This window comes from Mizuhopecten yessoensis, unplaced genomic scaffold (genome assembly GCF_002113885.1).
Source record: "Mizuhopecten yessoensis strain PY_sf001 unplaced genomic scaffold, ASM211388v2 scaffold11177, whole genome shotgun sequence".
Lineage (NCBI taxonomy): Eukaryota > Metazoa > Mollusca > Bivalvia > Pectinida > Pectinidae > Mizuhopecten > Mizuhopecten yessoensis.
In genome coordinates, this window is record NW_018408918.1 from 1057360 (window position 1) to 1079705 (window position 22346).

At 35.2% G+C, this 22346-nt stretch overlaps 1 protein-coding gene across 1 annotated transcript in view; it reads right to left on the reverse strand.

Moving 5' to 3' along the window:
- Positions 1-204: 204 nt before the first annotated feature.
- The window catches only part of LOC110440285, a 44588-nt gene continuing 22446 nt past the window's right edge, over positions 205-22346 (reverse strand). The window contains exons 9-19 of the mRNA XM_021483258.1: positions 22224-22267; positions 21542-21647; positions 20346-20519; positions 9721-9865; positions 7411-7530; positions 5984-6035; positions 5561-5716; positions 4583-4711; positions 3353-3913; positions 2683-2796; positions 205-2431 (exon numbers count right to left, since the gene is read on the reverse strand). Of these exons, the coding sequence (XP_021338933.1) occupies positions 2031-2431; positions 2683-2796; positions 3353-3913; positions 4583-4711; positions 5561-5716; positions 5984-6035; positions 7411-7530; positions 9721-9865; positions 20346-20519; positions 21542-21647; positions 22224-22267 (2002 nt within the window). The 3' untranslated portion in view covers positions 205-2030. The remainder of the gene's footprint in view (positions 2432-2682; positions 2797-3352; positions 3914-4582; positions 4712-5560; positions 5717-5983; positions 6036-7410; positions 7531-9720; positions 9866-20345; positions 20520-21541; positions 21648-22223; positions 22268-22346) is intronic.

Here is a 22346-nt window from a genome sequence, read left to right on the forward strand (position 1 = left end):
ACGATATTTATGTGTTTTTTTTATTTATGTATAAATTATCAATAATCATATTCTATGTTTTTTTGTTTTTTTTTGTTGTTTTGCGAAAACAAATTATACTGTTGAACCTTTTCTTCAACCAAATGTTAAAATGTTTTGAAAGGAATATGATTATGCACCACTACTTAATTTGTATCAAAGTAATATAAAAAGGATAAGCCGGTGTTTACCAGAATTTGTTTTTATTTCACAATCCGCTATGACGCTTTGTCCTTGAAAAAAACAGCAAGTTTGAGGACGACGTATATCTAATTGTTGGCCCAGAACTTGATCTCTAGATACTAGAGATACTGCATAAATTGTACAAATCTTTTTTTAGCTTCATATATATTCAAAGTAATCTTCAGTTTCTACTTCTAACCAAGTTCTAACAAATTGTAATAAACATAACACGTTTTAATTTCATAATCGTAAAATTATCTTTTTTTGAGGATTGCCATACTGGTCTCCCCTGCTTATGACTTTTTCAAATTCCATTTCATTCTCCGCTCTAGATCCTGTGTTGAGTGTCATCATTGACAAGGATGATTGCATTCAGATGACCAATTAACTTTTTTTTCATTAGCTTTTCTCACTTTTTTCCTTATCTGGGAAACTTCAATAAACGTTGTAGTTTACGGTAATCATCATGACCGAATTTCTAGCTATTATCTTTCAGTGTCTCACATGAATAATATGTTTTACCGGGTGGTCTAGATCGGTCACGTTCTATTCCCGAAAAACTGAACATTCTGGCACACATGGTGTTTTGTTATTTTCTCATTTCGTATCATGACCAAACTTAGTAATAGTTTCTTGGGCAAATCAGCCGTGCGATGCCTAAAACTGGTTAGTTTTGTTCATAGAAAAACTTAAATTTAAACAAGTGCGTCTTTACTTTATGTTTCTTGTGCATGTAAGTTTTTTGATACAGTAATTTTACTTTTAAAAAGGAAAGAAACCTTTCCTTCCGTATCATAATGTAATGCGCTCTTTCTTATGATTCCTTCAGTATTATACGGGGGATATACCTGCTTAGTGTACCATAACAGTACTATCATGCAAGTAGATGGTATGAGAAACAATTACTGCTACCAGTATGACCAATGTATAATGATAGACACTATCATGATTTATTAAAGCATTCGGTAAAATTGACCAGAGGCAAATATCTGACATATTTTCGTAAGCGATTCATAAAATTACATATGTAAACCAAGTGATAAATATACTATTGCTCTTCATAACCTGTGTAAATCACCCTTGACCCCATTAATCATCACAAAATTAGTCGCTTTACATTCTGTACACTGAATATAGGCCAAACATATGTGTATTTGGTATTGTCCAGATTTGCAAAGTCATACCACTAAGAAGGTATTAGATTATGTATGTTTCCTTTTAATCTATTCATAGTTTCTGAATTATTAGATTATTTATGAATTTTCAAGTATTGTACTTACGACCTTTATATTAGTTCATTTACATGAAAAAATCTGATATTGTAATTATGGATTGTTTTATTGCTTGATAAAAATATCCATCAGAATATGAGTATTTTACATTATTAAAAGGCAGATGTAGTCATATTTGATGAAGGTTAATAAACTATAATGCCCTTACGTTACATTGCTTGAACTTCCTGATAATTTATGCTGTACAGGACTTCGAATATCTTTCTAACATAAACCTGATTTTCCTTGTCTTCACATGCCTTTAATTATATCAAACTGAATGTATCGATATGTGCGATTTCATTTTGTTTATATTTAGCTGGCACAAATCAGCAACACCATTGTTTATTAGTTCTAAGTACATACAGTCTGGTTTTGATGTCTCGAACAACGCACAAGAGAAATTGAAAGAAAACTTCTTTGTGGAAACATTTCCGAAATATCTATTGTATACTCAATTTGGAAGTTTCTCACTTTACAACTAGTTATCGAATCCACATTTGAGCTGTTAAGAGATAAGCTTCATGGACAAAACGTTAAAATGCATCTTTTCAAAATTTATCCACGATTTCCATTTTGGAAATTCGAGAAAAACCTATTTCTTCCCCTCATTCGCCTCTGCCTTTCTCTCTGTTCTAGAAATCGTTTGGCTGCGGCGTCTCTTCCTGCATGTCTTTCAGATCCATAAATTCTATGGCCCCTTCCGCCTGTCTGACTCCTTCTCCTGCTCTTTACGCGTTTACTGCTTCTGTGTCTTGTGTTCCTGACCTTTGTAGGACGTGGCGTGGACGTCGGGACATTTCTCTTGTGGCTAGAAGCAGGAACAGCAGGTTTCCCGATCCTAGCTGTAACTCCCCGGCAACTATAGCAACAGAGCGAGCGCTTCTGGGTACATGCGTAATCAGGGTCCATTTTAAACGTAGGTTGACATCGACTATTTCTGTCACCAAATGGACAATCTGTAAACACGATCAGATATGTTTTATTCTGTCGACTGTTATTGGGGGGATGCGCATAATTCATATCTGAATAGAGGGGTATGGTTCAATATAGGAAAGAATCTATGTATTTAATTTAGTATTAAAATTTATTTTGAAATATATCTACTATAAAAGCTTTATTATTTTGCAGAATCATCATTGTTTATGAATGGTGCAATTAACATCAACATAAATATCAATTAAATATGAAAAAGCATAATACAAATTACCAGCCATGTCGGTGCGGAGGGATTCACATGTAGCACAACATGTTTTTCTGGTGGATAAGTCGTAGCATTGCAAAGCGGCAATGTCGGCGCAATGTCTGCCGCTGTCAAAGCATGCTGCAGCAGAAACGTAACAGATATACTGATATAAAAATAAATGTTTAACTTTCCTAGAACTCAAATTGATCTAATACTAAACGCTATGTATTGCAAAATAATTAAAGGAAACCATAAAGTGATATATGTCGTCTTCTTTAAAATTCTACGCACAGTAAAGGTCAATATGCACTAAGTCAACCTTATCATACTTTATGACAAAACATATCGATTTGCATATAAGAATGTCTTTCGCCCTCTTATCTAGGGATTGCATATATCATAAAATAGTCTGTGTAAAGGCAGAACATTGAAGCGCACTCTGAGTAAAACGTTAAGTGGTTTACGTAAAGAGTGCGCTTCAGTGCGTATGGCATCATCAAATATGTTTTTATTTTGTCGGTCTATCACTTAATGGATTTCCAAAACCATTAAATGACAAAGTTCGTTACAAAACAATATATAATTATTATAAGATATCTTTGAATGTTTGATGTTATATCACAACAGGCATAACGATGATATATAAAAAATGTGAATAATTATAAAAACCAAATATTTGAAGCCTGACTGATACCTGGTTTGGTTTCTTTCAATACAGTTTGTTTCTTCTTCTGTTGTTGCAATAGCGGAATATTCTTGGAGAGAAGGAACTCGTTTCTGGGAACGTTTGCAAGAGGTGAGGTTCTGACAGGTGGTTTCAGTGGTGCACAAGGTTCACAGCAAGTTGACCTAAATAGATTATTTTTACATATCCCTCTCAGCCATGTGTCCAACCATGTACAGGAAGCTTGGAAAAAGGTTGTGTTCTCTTTCACGCACCACAAACGTGAATCTATTTGTCCTTCGGGGATAGTAGCATGTCCGGATGGAGACTGTGGAGGCTTGGGACTGTTAATGTCACGGGGTACATTAATTCGAGGCCGAAGGGTCACAGGTGGGCGAGAGGTGAAGAAAGGCCGACGCGTCGGCGGTCGAAGTGTCGTCAGAGACAGCAGTGTTAGTGGCGCTTGTGTAGCGAAAGACCGGTCTCGTTGTGTTCCTAAATCCCCACATGTTTCACAGCAAAATTTAGCATTCTCTGGCGTTTCACAATCGCTTGGGTTGCATAATCTATAACGATCTCCATACTCGCACCCTGTGTGAAGTAATATTAACAGTCACTCACCAATAACGATAATTTGATCATGTTAACTTTAAGTTTTCAAGTTAAATCATATACATTAAAACCTCGATATGATGCCCCGTTTCATTTCCCATCTCGCCTATCGCCAGCACACCAGCATATCTCAATTTTTGCTCGCTTCTTAAAATTGTTTTAAAGGTTCCTCTCATTTTTACCGACAAACCCTTTATAACGCCAATAGTCATTATGACAGACGATGGCAGTATACCGATGTTTTAATGGGGTTGAATATATATAACAGTCTCCATATTTATACCTCATCTATACAAACGATTTCATAAAAGACAATCATCAAGAATAATACTTCGCTAACATTAACGTAAAGATTTACCTTATACAAATAAAAATAAAAATGTTTACAGATTTTATTGATAATCAATTGGATTGCACATTAGACTTAACGTCTATATCAAATTCCTTCCATATGCAAATATATATATATATATACATTCGGGATATACGTAATGAAGTTATGAAATGTAACAGTGTTTGTATCAGCATATTACAACTAGTACTTCCCGAACTAACAAAGGAAGTATGATTTTCTCTCCTAGTATTTTGTGGTTTTAAGCTAACGTCACAGATCTAAAATGCAATACTAATTTTAAATAAATATTTTACCTGATACATTAGTATAATGTCTTGCGCAAGTGCTACAACAAAGAGCTGCATTCGCCTCAATATAACACAGATCCTTCCGTGATTCCAATAAAGCACACTCGGTAGTATTCTTGTCTCCGTACTCGCATCCTATAACATATCAATACTGAAATGTTAAAATTTACCATATCGTGGAGTGATTTTCTGATAGAAACTGTGTGTTTGTGTTTATTCTGTAAACATTATCAAACACTTAAAACCAAACCTAAGGTATTTTATGTCTATAAACCTTCATGTCTATTTCTATCCCAAATCCTGAAATGGTACTTTGTCTCCTATATATAAACTTTATTTATTTTACAACAATTATGAAACAAATTATTTCAACTTATATTAATCACTCTTGTTGGCCCGGATGATCGCGCGTGGGGGGTCTTAGTGTGGGAGGAAAGCGGATTACCCGGAGAAAACCCACGTGGTCGGACAGGTGACCCCAACCTTCTCTCCTATGTCGACGATTATATTGTGACGCTCTCTCTATGAAAATCTTTATGTTTATTTATAAGTTATCAATTTTGACAGGGGAACTTTCACGTAACACAGTTAACATTCAAGAAGAGATAAATGGAAAAGTATAGCAAACGTACAACTATATTTTTAAGCGCAAGTAGATATTAGCGTTTTCACGAGATTTTCAAAAAACTATTTGCGTTTGCCTCAATACACATATATATCGATTACCTTTAGAGTAATAAGGATCTCTCTAGAATGTAACAACCTACCAGGTTATCATTTGACTCTATACAGTTGGCACTTTCGAAAGTCAAATAAAATTTCCCTGAGTCACAAATACATATATCAAGTAGACATGTCCCTTAAAACCAAAGGGCCAAAGCTCTTTTTGTGGAGTCAAAAAAACACGTTTAATAGTCTTCTGAAAGTCATAGCCTAACTAACTAATTATTGCATACAAATTACTATCATGATAAAGTTACTTACCAACAGTGTTTTTCCTGAGACGAGCACACGTGCTACAACAGAACATGCTGTAGTAAGGGTCATAACAACGGAACGGCTGGGCAGACAGGAATTCATTGCAGGACATATTTCGATTTCGCCCAAATTTCCTTCGGGAGTCACCATGTACGCACACATCTAATAGGAAAAAGGTATCCAATGATACAATCAAGTCATTAAGAGTAATTTCCCTTTGTGGTATACAATGATGTTAGCTCATTCTTGTGTAAGCATCAAGGCAAATCATGTAAAGGGATATAATCCAGAAGAGTGTAGCTAGTTATTTTACCACATGAGAAACCTGAAAATTATTTTCCTATGATATGTTCACAAACGGTTATCAAGTTTCATTTACTATCAAGAAATACTTTTTCCTTTGACAATATTTTTTATGAAATCCCTTACCATTTCTTCCGGGAGCAAATTCGGATACTGTGCATACTCCATCAATGCACCACTGAAAAAAAAGTAGCTTGAAACTTGAGTGAATACATTGAATGTTTACGTGTACTTGGTTAGTATGCAATGTGGTATGGACTTGTTAAACCACTGACTCAGTTATAATGATGGTTCCAATAGTGTTTACGTGTACTTGGTCAGTATGCAATGTGGTATGGACTTGTTAAACCTCTGATTCAGTTATAATGATGGTTCCAATAGTGTTTACGTGTACTTGTTCAGTATGCAATGTGGTATGGACTTGTTAAACCATTGACTCAGTTATAATGATGGTTCCAATAATGTTTACGTGTACTTGGTCAGTATACAATGTGGTATGAACTTGTTAAACCACTGACTCAGTTATAATGATGGTTCCAATAATGTTTACTTTCAACGTCCATGAGGTAGTATGCTACTTAATGTATCTCAGTGCGTATCAAAACAAATTACAACAGTGAAATATCACTAATCTCAATTGCTATTCATTTGTATTAAACCAGGGCCCATATCCATGAAACTGTTTTCATGCTTAAGCATGAAATCTGGGCCTGTATTCATGAGACCGTTCCCATGCTCAAGCATGGATTCTGCGCTCAAACCAGCTTCTTGTAACGCACCTAAATCATGTCAATGATCAAAAAGTCAAATTTAAATATTAAAAACAGTATTCAGCTTCAATTTTCTTTAATTTTTGTCCAAAACTTTAACAAAATAAGATTTTATAAAGAATTTATAACTGGAACAAGAAATTAAACTGGAGCACAAAATTCATGCTTGAGAATGAGAACGGTTTCATGAATACGGGCCTTGAACTTAAGCCGTCCTTCTTATTTCTCTTGTTTAAAGAATGTAACAATGTCAAAAAGTCCAATGTAAACACTGGAAGCAGTATTCTACTTAAAGTCTTGCCAATTTCTTGCATATCATGGCCAATATGATGTTTTATTGATATATCACTGGCGCATGAAATTGGGCTTGATCACAGAATCTTGGTATGAGCATGAGAACGGTTTTGTGTTATACACACAATAAGAAGAATCTTAGTGGGTGAAATAAATGATGAAGAAAAATCAAACATATCAAACTACATCTAGAAATTTCAAACGAACAAAAATATATGTGCAATACCAATGATGTAACAAAATAAAGTAAAAGGCTTGAAATTAGATTGAGACAATAATTTTGAGAAATTAACAGTTTTAAGCATATTCTTCCTGATACTTGCATAACTATCTGAAATACTATCATATTTGTCCGCCATATGAATTACATGTATCTCGATAATACTCCCCATAAGTACAATGTGACAACAGCTCCCTGAGGTGTAAAGGAAGCCTAGGACCCAATCATAATGTACATTATAAATACTTGTATATTACATAACGACTTACCCTTTTATCCCCACAGGATGTGCCCCTGTACGCGTTAAATATGTTGAAACTTTCACTGCTGAGTCTGTTCTTACACGCCATACTGGTACATATATCGTGTGGTTCTCCAAGTCTTCCGCCCTGTAACACAGTGTTGCCAATTATAGAATCAAAAATATTGTAGCGTATTGCTACAGAAATCACGAAGTTCTCTCGTCTTGTATCTCAGCATGCCCACAAGGTAACATGCACCTCCCAGTATATCTCCGATAAAGTGTAAACACATTCAGGACAATAATACAGGCAATTAAGTGACAATAATAACTCTTCTTGAATACATTCCAAAATGGTCGTTTGATGCCTGGGTCGTATCGAGAGCTACCTTTGTCAATCTATGGCCTTACATATTGAACCTTTGGCATTTGATATTTCATGTACACTAATATATCACTTTTGTAAAGTATAAAACAATGTCGGCTCATTAGAACGTAAGCTTTAACTCTGCATGCTTAGATCGAGCAATGTTCACGACAACCATCTATGACACTATATTTGAAAAAATAAATAAATATCTACTAACAATACCCATGTGAAACAAGTTGATAGTGAATGAAAAATGAATGAATAATGTGTAAATCCAATTAAAATCTAATAAATTATTTTACGATAGTTAACAATATTACTAAGAAGAAATGAAATGAGAAGTGTGTTCCTATGCTTCGTTCGAAGGAGATACTAAGAAGACGTTATATTAAATGTAATCCAAATGTAGAGTTTTACTCGCTTTTATCATTCTCTATCTGCCTTCTTTATTTAATCAAAGAACAATTATTGAACTGTTAATATGCATGCGATGATATAAGGATCTTACTACATCATAAATCTTCGCTAAAACAGAAATATTCCAATTAAGAATCCACTTACGATGCTAATAAATGTTGGCGTCCAGAAGAAAAAAAAAAGTGCGTTCGGTAGCGAGAACGTTCGCGAGCGTTTTAACCGTTTGCTCAAAAAGTACACTGTTTGCAGCAAACGCTCGCGAACGTTCCGGCCTACCCGCGAACGCATTTAGGCGGTGACTCACCAGAAAACCAAGATGGCAGTGTGGTACCCAACCATATTATGACAAGAGTCGAAGTTGAAGGACCAATACACGTTTAAAATACTTTTACCACACATGCTAAGACAAGTACTCAATATCAGAGGACTTGGGTCAAAGCATGGTTTTTGTGTTCAAACTAGTTTTCTTGTAACTCACTTTAATCAGTTGAGAGAGAAAAGAAATCGAATGAAAACACTGAAAACACTGAAAACGGTTCGACTTTTAAGCTCTCAAAAATTCTTTTAAACCATTGACGAAATGTGTTGTTTTATTAATTTATTGACGGAAAAGTAGTCGGACTTGTCTGAGTTTGACCATGAGGACGGCTTCATGAATACGGGATCAGATCAAGAATATAGGATTCACACAACTAAATCAGCCAATCAGCAAGTGTTTCATACGTTTGTAGTTCCTATCTGAAATAAGTTCCGGCTAATTACCGGGCCACTGATGGGGTTTAATAAGGAACTAATGACAGATTTTTAAATAAATGAAATGTTCAGGTATTTAACTTTTGAAAAATATATACTTTTGATATATTTCCAAGTCTGTGTGCGGATTTGCACAGGGGCAAAATGCCTGGGAGCGTTTCTGTTTGGGGTCACCGGTTTTGCTTGTAAACTTCAGGTTGTCAATTTCTTGGCGCGGTGACACTCCAATTTGCCACTAAACCTACCAAAAAGTCATTTTGTAGCCTTTGCAATGTATGTATTTATGAATCTAGACAGTTGTCACTAGTTTTGAACTTCAAATATTAAAGTTATTAGCTAAAATGTTTGGTAATAACATATAGAAAATTATTTAGTTGTGTGAGTCCTATAATGACGAGCACCCGCGATTAATACATTATTATTCGTTGGCAGCATACGTATCATGGTTATGTTATGCGCCGGGAGGGGCCGCGGTGGCCAAGTGGTTAAGGCGACTGACATTCTGCTATACCATTAGTCACAAGTCATCCAACACTGGGTTGCGGGTTTGAGACATACGTGGGGCAGTCGCCAGGTACTGGCCGTAGGCCGGTGGTATTTCTCCGACTTTCCTCCACCACCAAATTTGGCGCGTCCATAAATGACCATAGCTATTAATAGGACGTAAAACATAAAAAAATAGTTATCCTTGGTTATCGATACTGTTGTGATAGATTATTGCTCATTTATATTGCAGGAATTATACATTGTAACTTGTATCAAGACCAATGGAACCTTACTTTTCTTGACTCTACTTACCCAGGCGTAGTATGAAGGGTACCCAAGATTAAGGGCACATTGCTCGTTCGGGTTGTACTTTTGGCCGAGCATGGTGCTAACATGTCTGTCAAACTCATTGGTATCATACACGAAATCTTCGTTTTCCAGACAATGGCCTGGACCTCTGGAAACGAATGACACCATATTGATTACGATATCATAGAATACTTAAATTAAAAAGAAGATATCGAAGGAAAGTACCTTCCAATTCAATTCGAAATGCATATTAAATGTATATACACAAATATCACGAAAGCGTGAAGGATTTAGATATCTGCAAAAATGATGTGTGAAGATAAGAAAATCAGTCGTAATTCCTCTATGTTTAATTGGAATTCAGTCTGGAAGTACTGTTTATACCACAAACAGCATTATACAAAGTATACCACACACAGGCCAGAACTATGTCACAGAATTATACAAAGTATACCACACACAGGACAGAAATATGTCACAGTATTAAACAAAGTATACTACACACAGAAAAGAACTATGTCACAGTATTAAACAAACCATACCACACAAAGGAAAGATCTATGTCACAGTATTAAACAAAGTATACCACACACAGGACAGAACTATGTCACAGTATTAAACAAAGTATACCACACACAGGACAGAACTATGTCACATACCACACACAGAACAGAAATATGTCACAGCATTATACAAAGTATACCACAGACAGGGCCGAACTGTCACAGCATTATACAAAGTATACCACACACAGAACAGAAATATGTCACAGCATTATACAAAGTATACCACACACAGGCCAGAACTATTTCACAGCATTATACAAAGTATACCACACACAGGCCAGAACTATGTCACAGAATTATACAAAGTATACCACACACAGGACAGAACTAGGTCACAGCATTATACAAACTATACCACACACAGGACAGAACTATGTCACATACCACACACAGAACAGAAATATGTCACAGCATTAAACAAAGTATACCACAGACAGGTCCGAACTGTCACAGCATTATACAAAATATACCACACACAGGACAGAACTGTGTCACAGCATTATACAAACTATACCACACACAGAACAGAAATATGTCACAGCATTATACAAAGTATACCACACACAGGCCAGAACTATTTCACAGCATTATACAAAGTATACCACACACAGGCCAGAACTATTTCACAGCATTATACAAAGTATACCACACACAGGCCAGAACTATGTCACAGCATTATACAAAGTATACCACACCCAGGACAGAACTATGTCACAGCATTATACAAACTATACCACACACAGAACAGAAATATGTCACAGCATTATACAAAGTATACCACAGACAGGTCCGAACTGTCACAGCATTATACAAAGTATACCACACACAGGACAGAACTGTGTCACAGCATTATACAAACTATACCACACACAGGACAGAACTATGTCAAAGTATTAAACAAAGTATACCACACACAGGATAGAACTATGTCACAGCATTATACAAATTATACCACACACAGGACAGAACTATGTCACAGCATTATACAAATTATACACACACAGGACAGAAACATGTCACAGTATTAAACAAAGTATACTACACCCAGGAAAGAACTATGTCACAGCATTATACAAAGTATACCACAGACAGGTCAGAACTATGTCAAAGTAGTAAACAAACTATACCACACACAGGAAAGATCTATGTCACAGTATTAAACAAAGTATACCACACCCAGGAAAGAACTATGTCACATCATTATACAAACTATACCACACACAGGACAGAACTATGTCACAGTATTAAACAAAGTATACCACACACAGGACAGAACTATGTCACAGTATTAAACACATTTTACCACACACAGGACATAACTATGTCACAGTATTAAACAAAGTATACCACACACAGGACAGAACTATGTCACATCATTATACAAATTATACCACAGACAGGTCAGAACTATGTCACAGCATTATACAAATTATACCACACACAGGGCAGAACTATGTCACAGCATTATACAAAGTATACCACACACAGGACAGAACTATGTCACAGTATTAAACACATTTTACCACACACAGGACATAACTATGTCACAGTATTAAACAAAGTATACCACCCACGAGATAGATCTATGTCACAGTATTAAACAAAGTATACCACACACAGGACAGAACTATGTCACAGTATTAAACAAAGTATACCACCCACGAGAAAGATCTATGTCACAGTATTAAACAAAGTATACCACACACAGGACAGAACTATGTCCCAGCATTATACAAAGTATCCCACAGACAGGAAAGAACTATGTCACAGCATTATAAAAACTATACCACACACAGGAAAGAACTTTGTCACATCACTATACAAAGTATACTACACCCAGGAAAGAACTATGTCACAGCATTATACAAAGTATACCACAGACAGGAAAGAACTATTTCACAGCATTATAAAAACTATACCACACACAGGAAAGAACTTTGTCACATCACTATACAAAGTATACTACACCCAGGAAAGAACTATGTCACAGCATTATACAAAGTATACCACACCCAGGACAGAACTATGTCACAGCATTATACAAATTATACCACACACAGGGCAGAACTATGTCACAGCATTATACAAAGTATACCGCACACAGGACAGAACTATGTCACAGCATTATACAAATTATACCACACACAGGACAGAACTATGACACAGCATTATACAAAGTATACCACACACAGGACAGAACTATGACACAGCATTATACAAAGTATACCACACACAGGACAGAACTATGTCACATCCTTATACAAACTATACCACACACAGGACAGAAATATGTCACAGATACAAAGTATACCCTACACAGGACAGAACTATGTCACAGTAGTAAACAAAGTATACCACACACAGGACAGAACTATGTCACATCATTATACAAACTATACCACACACAGGACAGAAATAGGTCACAGTATTAAACAAAGTATACTACACCCAGGAAAGAACTATGTCACAGCATTATACAAAGTATACCGCACACAGGACAGAACTATGTCACAGCATTATACAAAGTATCCCACAGACAGGAAAGAACTATGTCACAGCATTATAAAAACTATACCACACACAGGAAAGAACTTTGTCACATTATTATACAAAGTATACCCTACACAGGACAGAACTATGTCACAGTATTAAACAAACTATACCACACACAGGAAAGAACTATGTCACAGTATTAAACAAAGTATACCACACACAGGTAAACAAAGTATACCACACAAAAGTCAGAACTATGTCACATCATTATACAAATTATACCACAGACAGGTCAGAACTATGTCAAAGTATTAAACAATTGATACCACACACAGGAAAGATCTATGTCACAGTATTAAACAAAGTATACCACACAAAAGACAGAACTATGTCACATCATTATATAAACTTTACCACACACAGGACAGAAATATGTCACAGTATTAAACAAAGTATACCACACACAGGAAAGAACTATGTCACAGTATTAAACAAAGGATACCACACACAGGACAGAACTATGTCATAGTATTAAACAAACTATACCACACACAGGAAAGAACTATGTCACAGCGTTATACAAAGTATACTACATACAGGACAGAACTATGTCACAGTATTAAACAAACTATACCACACACAGGACAGAACTATCTCACAGTATTAAACAAAGTATACCACACACAGGACAGAACTATGTCACATCCTTATACAAACTATACCACACACAGGACAGAAATATGTCACAGTATTAAACAAAGAATACTACACCCAGGAAAGAACTATGTCACAGCATTATACAAAGTATACTACAGACAGGACAGAACTATATCACAGCATTATACAAAGTATACCACACACAGGAAAGAACTATGTCACAGCGTTATACAAAGTATACTACATACAGGACAGAACTATGTCACAGTATTAAACAAACTATACCACACACAGGACAGAACTATGTCACAGTATTAAACAAAGTATACCACACACAGAAAAGAACTATGTCACATCATTATACAAATTATACCACAGACAGATCAAAACTATGTCAAAGTATTAAACAAACTATACCACACACAGGACAGAACTATGTCACAGCATTATAGTATACCACACACAGGAAAGAACTATGTCACAGCGTTATACAAAGTATACTACATACAGGACAGAACTATGTCGCAGCATTATACAAAGTATAATACAGACAGGACAGAACCATGTCACAGTATTATACGAAGTATACCACAGACAGTCACATCATTATACAAATTATACCACATACAGAAAAGAACTATGTCACAGAGTATTAAACAAAGTATACTACACCCAGGAAAGAACTACGTCACAGCATTATACAAAGTATAATACAGACAGGACAGAACGATATCACAGCATTATACAAATTATACCACAGACAGATCAAAACTGTGTCAAAGTATTAAACAAACTATCCCACACACAGGACAGAACTTTTTCACAGTATTAAACAAACTATCCCACACACAGGACAGAACTATGTCAGAGTATTATACAAAGTATACTACACCCAGGAAAGAACTATGTCCCAGCTGTATACAAAGTATACTACATTCAGGACAGAACTATGTCACAGTATTAAACAAAGTATACCACACACGGGATAGATCTATGTCACAGCATTATACAAAGTATACCACACACAGGACAGAACTATGTCACAGTATTAAACAAACCATACCACACACAGGACAGAACTATGTCAGAGTATTAAACAAAGTATACTACACACAGAAAAGAACTATGTCACAGTATTTAACAAACCATACCACACAAAGGAAAGATCTATGTCACAGTATTAAACAAAGTATACCACACACAGGACAGAACTATGTCACATCATTATACAAACTTTACCACACACTGGACAGAAATATGTCACAGTATTAAACAAAGTATACTACACACAGAAAAGAAATATGTCACATCATTATACAAATTATACCACACACAGGACAGAAATATGTCACAACATTAAACAAACTATACCACACACAGGACAGAACTATGTCACAACATTATAAAAATTATACCACACACAGGGAAAAGGTGTCACAGCATTATAAAAAGTATACCACACACAGGAAAGATCTATGTCACAGCATTATTCAAATTATACCACACACAGAAATGAACTATGTCACATCATTATACAAATTATACCACAGACAGGTCAGAACTATGTCAAAGTATTAAACAAAGTATATCACACACAGGAAAGATCTATGTCACAGCATTATACAAATTATACCACACACAGGACAGAACTATGTCACAGCATTATACAAAATATACCACACACAGGACAGAACTATGTCACAGTATTAAACACATTTTACCACACACAGGACATAACTATGTCACAGTATTAAACAAAGAATACCACACACAGGACAGAACTATGTCACAGTATTAAACACATTTTACCACACACAGGACATAACTATGTCACAGTATTAAACAAAGGATACCACACACAGGACAGAACTATGTCACATCATTATACAAACTATACCACACACAGGACAGAACTATGTCACAGTATTAAACAAACTATACCACACACAGGACAGATCTATGTCACAGTATTAAACAAAGTATACCACACACAGGAAAGAACTATGTCACAGTATTAAACAAAGTATACCACACACAGGACAGAACTATGTCACATCATTATACAAACTATACCACACACAGGACAGAAATATGCCACAGTATTAAACAAAGTATACTACACCCAGGAAAAAACTATGTCACAGCATTATACAAAGTATACTACAGACAGGACAGAACTATGTCACAGTATTATACAAAGTATACCACAGACAGGAAAGAACTATGTCACAGCATTATAAAAACTATACCACACACAGGAAAGAACTTTGTCACATCACTATACAAAGTATACTACACCCAGGAAAGAACTATGTCACAGCATTATACAAAGTATACTACAGACAGGACAGAACTATGTCACAATATTATACAAAGTATACCACAGACAGGAAAGAACTATGTCACAGCATTATTACCACACACAGGAAAGAACTTTGTCACATCACTATACAAAGTATACCACACCCAGGAAAGAACTATGTCACAGCATTATACAAAGTATACTACAGACAGGACGGAACTATGTCACAGTATTATACAAAGTATACCACACACAGGAAAGATTTATGTCACAGCATTATACAAATTATACCACACACAGGACAGAACTATGTCACAGCGTTATACAAAGTATACTACATACAGGACAGAACTATGTCACAGTATTAAACAAACTATACCACACACAGGAAAGATCTATGTCACAGTATTATACAAAGTATACCACAGAGAGGAAAGAACTATGTCACAGCATTATAAAAACTATACCACACACAGGACAGAACTATGTCACAGCATTATACAAATTATACCACACACAGGACAGAACTATGTCACAGCATTATACAAAGTATACCACAGACAGGAAAGAACTATGTCACAGCATTATTACCACACACAGGAAAGAACTTTGTCACATCACTATACAAAGTATACTACACCCAGGAAAGAACTATGTCACAGCATCATACAAAGTATACTACAGACAGGACAGAACTATGTCACAGTATTATACAAAGTATACCACAGAGAGGAAAGAACTATGTCACAGCATTATAAAAACTATACCACACACAGGACAGAACTATGTCAGAGTATTAAACAAAGTATACTACACACAGAAAAGAAATATGTCACATCATTATACAAATTATAGCACACACAGGACAGAAATATGTCACAACAATAAACAAACTATACCACACACAGGACAGAACTATGTCACAACATTATAAAAATTATACCACACACAGGGAAAAAGTGTCACAGCATTATAAAAAGTATACCACACACAGGAAAGATCTATGTCACAGCATTATACAAATTATACCACATACAGAAAAGAACTATGTCACATCATTATACAAATTATACCACAGACAGGTCAGAACTATGTCACAGCATTATACAAATTATACCACAGACAGGACAGAACTATGTCACAGTATAAAACAAACTATACCACACACAGGACAGAACTATGTCACAGTATTAAACAAAGTATACCACACACAGGAAAGATCTATGTCACAGCATTATACAAAGTATACCACACACAGGACAGATCTATGTCACAGCATTATACAAATTATACCACAGACAGGACAGAACTATTATACCACACACAGGACAGATGTATGTCACAGCATTATACAAAGTATACCACACACCGGACAGAACTTTGTCACAGTATTAAACAAAGTACACCACACACAGGAAAGAACTATGTCAGAGTATTAAACAAACTATACCACACACAGGACACAACTATGTCACAGTATTATACAAAGTATACCACACACCACACACAGGACAGAAATATGTCACAGTATTAAACAAAGTATACTATAAACAGAAAAGAGCTATGTCACATCATTATACAAATTATACCACACACAGGACAGAAATATGTCACAGCATTAAACAAAGTATACCACACACAGGACAGAACTTTGTCACAGTATTAAACAAACTATACCACACACAGGACAGAACTATGTCACAGTATTAAACAAACTATACCACACACAGGACAGAACTATGTCACAGCAGTATACAAAGTATACCACACACAGGAAAGAACTATGTCACAGCATTATAAAAACTATACCACACACAGGACAGAACTATGTCACAGCATTATACAAAGTATACCACAGACAGGAAAGAACTATGTCACAGCATTATAAAAAATATACCACATACAGGACAGAACTTTGTCACAGTAGTAAACAAACTATACCACACACAGGAAAGAACTATGTCACATCATTATACAAATTATACCACAGACAGGTCAGAACTATGTCAAAGTATTAAACAAACTATACCACACACAGGAAAGAACTATGTCACATCATTATACAAAGTATACTACAGACAGGACAGAACTATGTCACAGCATTATACAAAATATACCACACACAGGACAGAACTATGTCACAGCATTATACCAGGAAAGAACTATGTCACAGCATTATAAAAACTATACCTCACACAGGACAGAACTATGTCACATCATTATACAAAGTATACTACAGACAGGACAGAACTATGTCACAGCATTATACAAAATATACCACACACAGGACAGAACTATGTCACAGCATTATACAAACTATACCACACACAGAACAGAAATATGTCACAGCATTATACAAAGTATACCACAGACAGGAAAGATCTATGTCACAGCATTATAAAAAATATACCACATACAGGACAGAACTTTGTCACAGTAGTAAACAAACTATACCACACACACAGAAACATGTCACAGTATTAAACAAAGTATACTACACACAGAAAAGAAATATGTCACATCATTATACAAATTATACCACACACAGGACAGAACTATGTCACAGCATTATACCAGGAAAGAACTATGTCACAGCATTATAAAAACTATACCTCACACAGGACAGAACTATGTCACATCATTATACAAACTATCCCGCACACAGGACAGAAATATGTCACAGTATTAAACAAAGTAAACTACAACCAGGAAAGAACTATGTCACATCATTATACAAAGTATACTACAGACAGGACAGAACTATGTCACAGCATTATACAAAGTAAACCACAGACAGGAAAGAACTATGTCACAGCATTATAACAAATATACCACATACAGGACAGAACTTTGTCACAGTAGTAAACAAACTATACCACACACAGGACAGAACTAAGTCACATCATTATACAAACTATACCACACACAGGACAGAAATAGGTCACAGTATTAAACAAAGTATACTACACCCAGGAAAGAACTATGTCACAGCATTATACAAAGTATACAACAGACAGGAAAGAACTATGTCACAGCATTATAAAAAATATACCACATACAGGACAGAACTATGTCACAGTATTAAACAAAGTATACCACACACGGGACAGAACTATGTCACATCATTATACAAACTATACCACACACAGGACAGAAATATGTCACAGTATTAAACAAAGTAAACTACACCCAGGAAAGAACTATGTCACATCATTATACAAAGTATACTACAGACAGGACAGAACTATGTCACAGCATTATACAAAGTATACCACAGACAGGAAAGAACTATGTCACAGCATTATAAAAACTATACCTCACACAGGACAGAACTATGTCACATCATTATACAAAGTATACCACATACAGGACAGAACTTTATCACAGTATTAAACAAACTATACCACACACAGAACAGAACTATGTCACAGCATTATACAAAGTATACCACAGACAGGACAGAAATATGTCACAGCTTTATACAAAGTATACCACAGACAGGACAGAACTGTCACAGCATTATACAAAGTATATCACACACAGGACAGAACTATGTCACAGCGTTATACAAAGTATACCACAGACAGGACAGAACTATGTCACAACTATGTCACAGCATTATACAAAGTATACCACACACAGGACAGAACTATGTCACAGCATTATACAAAGTATACCACACACAGGAAAGAACTATGTCACGGCATTATACAAAGTATACCACACACAGGAAAGAACTATGTCACAGCATTATACAAAGTAAACCACAGACAGGACAGAACAATGTCACAGCATTATACAAAGTATACCACACACAGGAAAAAACTATGTCACAGCATTATACAAAGTATACCACACACAGGACAGAACTATGTTACATCATTGTACAAAGTATACCACAGACAGGACAGAACTATGTCACAGCATTATACAAAGTATACCACACACAGGAAAGAACTATGTCACAGCATTATACAAAGTAAACCACAGACAGGACAGAACAATGTCACAGAATTATACAAAGTATACCACACACAGGAAAAAACTGTGTCACAGCATTATACAAAGTATACCACACACAGGAAAGAACTATGTCACTACATTATACAAATTATAACACACACAGGTAATAACTATGTCACAGCATTATACAAATTATACCACACACAGGAAATAACTATGTTACTGCATTATACAAATTATACCGCACACAGGAATAACTATGTCACAGCATTATACAAATTATACTACAGACAGGTAATAACTATGTCACAGCATTATACAAATTATACCACAGACAGGACAGAACTATTTCACAGCAATATACAAATTATCCCACACACAGGTAATAACTATGTCACAGCATTATACAAACTATACCACAAACAGGACAGAACTATGTCACAGCATTATACACTAGGACCACATAAGTCATATTTTCAGAACCTAGGAAAAAATACTGCAGCATCAAATACAAAAAATAACTATAGAAATCAAAAGGACAAAATTTAAAATATATTAAAAAGAAAGATATAGGATATTTGATAAATTTTCCACAAACCACTGGTGATAGCCAATGGATTATTATATATGCATGTTTATTTACTTACATTGTTTCAAAGTAATCTACGATCTGTTCTTCTGAACAAGTTGAAAACCTGTAAGAGTTTTGTCCCTTGGTTGCGTCTCCGGCAGTTCCGCCTCCTACAGCCGTCATGATGAACCCGTCGTTCGGGTCGCAATGATTGTCGTATCGCCGATCGCCGTCATGGCTGGCGCCGAGGCTACACACAAATATTGCTTACATTTACTCTTAAGTTAAAGGTTATTTTTTATTATATACCCAAACACGCATTATTTGAGAAAGAAGTTGTTTTGTTAACTCATTTCTATGAAATAACAACGTCAAAAAGCAGAATTAACAAAGTAACAACTAAGGCTGGGTCACAATACAGATATATGGAATAATGGCTCAGGTTGACATCAATCATTTATCACAAACTATTCTTCAAAAAGAACATTCCTTACATTAAGTGTCATTTAAGATACATAACTGCGATAAATCAATAATGGTTTTAAAAACACGTCGTAGCAATATTTAAGCATTTAAGGTACTCATAATATTTCCCAAGTATTAAAGATATATTATTCTTTATTATTATTTTTAGGTGTTACAGATGGTTTTAAAGTATTTTCTGTTTCTTTTTTGTATTGAGTTCTTTATATCTAAAACAAAAAAAGCACAATTGTGTTTGAACAAATGATAATATATTTCATCTCTGTACAGATGATTTAAAATTCGCTTCTGTTACTATTCATGTAGCTTCATTTAGGATATTTCATATTTTATCAAATATTAATGCAGATGAAATCTTTCCTTCAGAACGTGACTGTCGTGAGCAATCCAATCCTAGCTAAAAGTTGTTTCTAGGAGGTAACGTAATCTATCTGTATTTACGATGATCACAATAGTATAGTATGTCCAACATTGCCATCGGATCTTGTTCCCTAGTGCTCTTATATTTCTGACTCTCTCACTGCGATTAGTTTATACCCTTACACATGTTTTAATGGCTCGTGATAGTCCAAAATTTAGTGGAAGGCGAAACAAAACAAAACAGAAATCGATTAAAACGAGAACATTTTTATGAATAAATGAATGTTAACAATACGATTGACATTAAACGAAAGATGTGGTCATACAATGGCTTATCAGATACTCTTTAGTAATAATAACACGTTTACCTTTAGCAGGAATCGATTCACTGATGATACTGATATTATGCGTGGGTTATTTGTTACCTACCTGTGTGCTAGCTCGTGAGTGGCTGTCAAAATATTATCAAATCCACCTTCGTCTTCAACTACTGATATGCCCTTTTCTTTGCACACGGCTCGAATGTGAGCAAAACCTGTAATATATGAAACGTTTGGTGAAAAATCTAGGTCATTACATATGTTTATTCGACATGTCCTAATCACACAGTCTCTAGTACCTAAAGCAGACGAGATCTAGCGATCCAGGTATATTTCGGATGTTTCGTACCTATATTTGTAATATTTATCATAGCGCAACTTAGCTAGAGTGCTACTCTTGCCTAGCTCAGTTGGTTAGAACGAAGGAAAAATAATTGCAGGTCCATTGTTCGATTCCTAGTCTCTTTTTTTTATGCTATACTTAATATACTTTGATTGTTTTCTTTAATCTTTATATATGTTTTTTTAATTAAAGTTCTGCAAGGTACGGTTTGTATATTTTTCTTTTAAGAAATGATATATTGAAGCTTTAGTCTTTAGTCATACCGGAAAAAGTTTCTAATTCATTGATAGGTTTGGCGATGGTACCTTTTGGTACCTAAATTTATTATTATATTTAATAGAAGATATTTGTACATGTGTCAGATTACGTGTTTGATGCTAAACACGTTTATGTTTCAACAAAGCCATTCCTAAGAAAAACAAATAAAATATAATTGCGTTTGTCTTACCTGCAACTTTTGTATCCGAAAATGATTTGACGTACAAATCATATCTGAAAGGGATAGAAAAAGTACGTAATTGCACTTATTTCATAAATTGAATCAATAATTTCTTGTGCTTGGTATTTAATT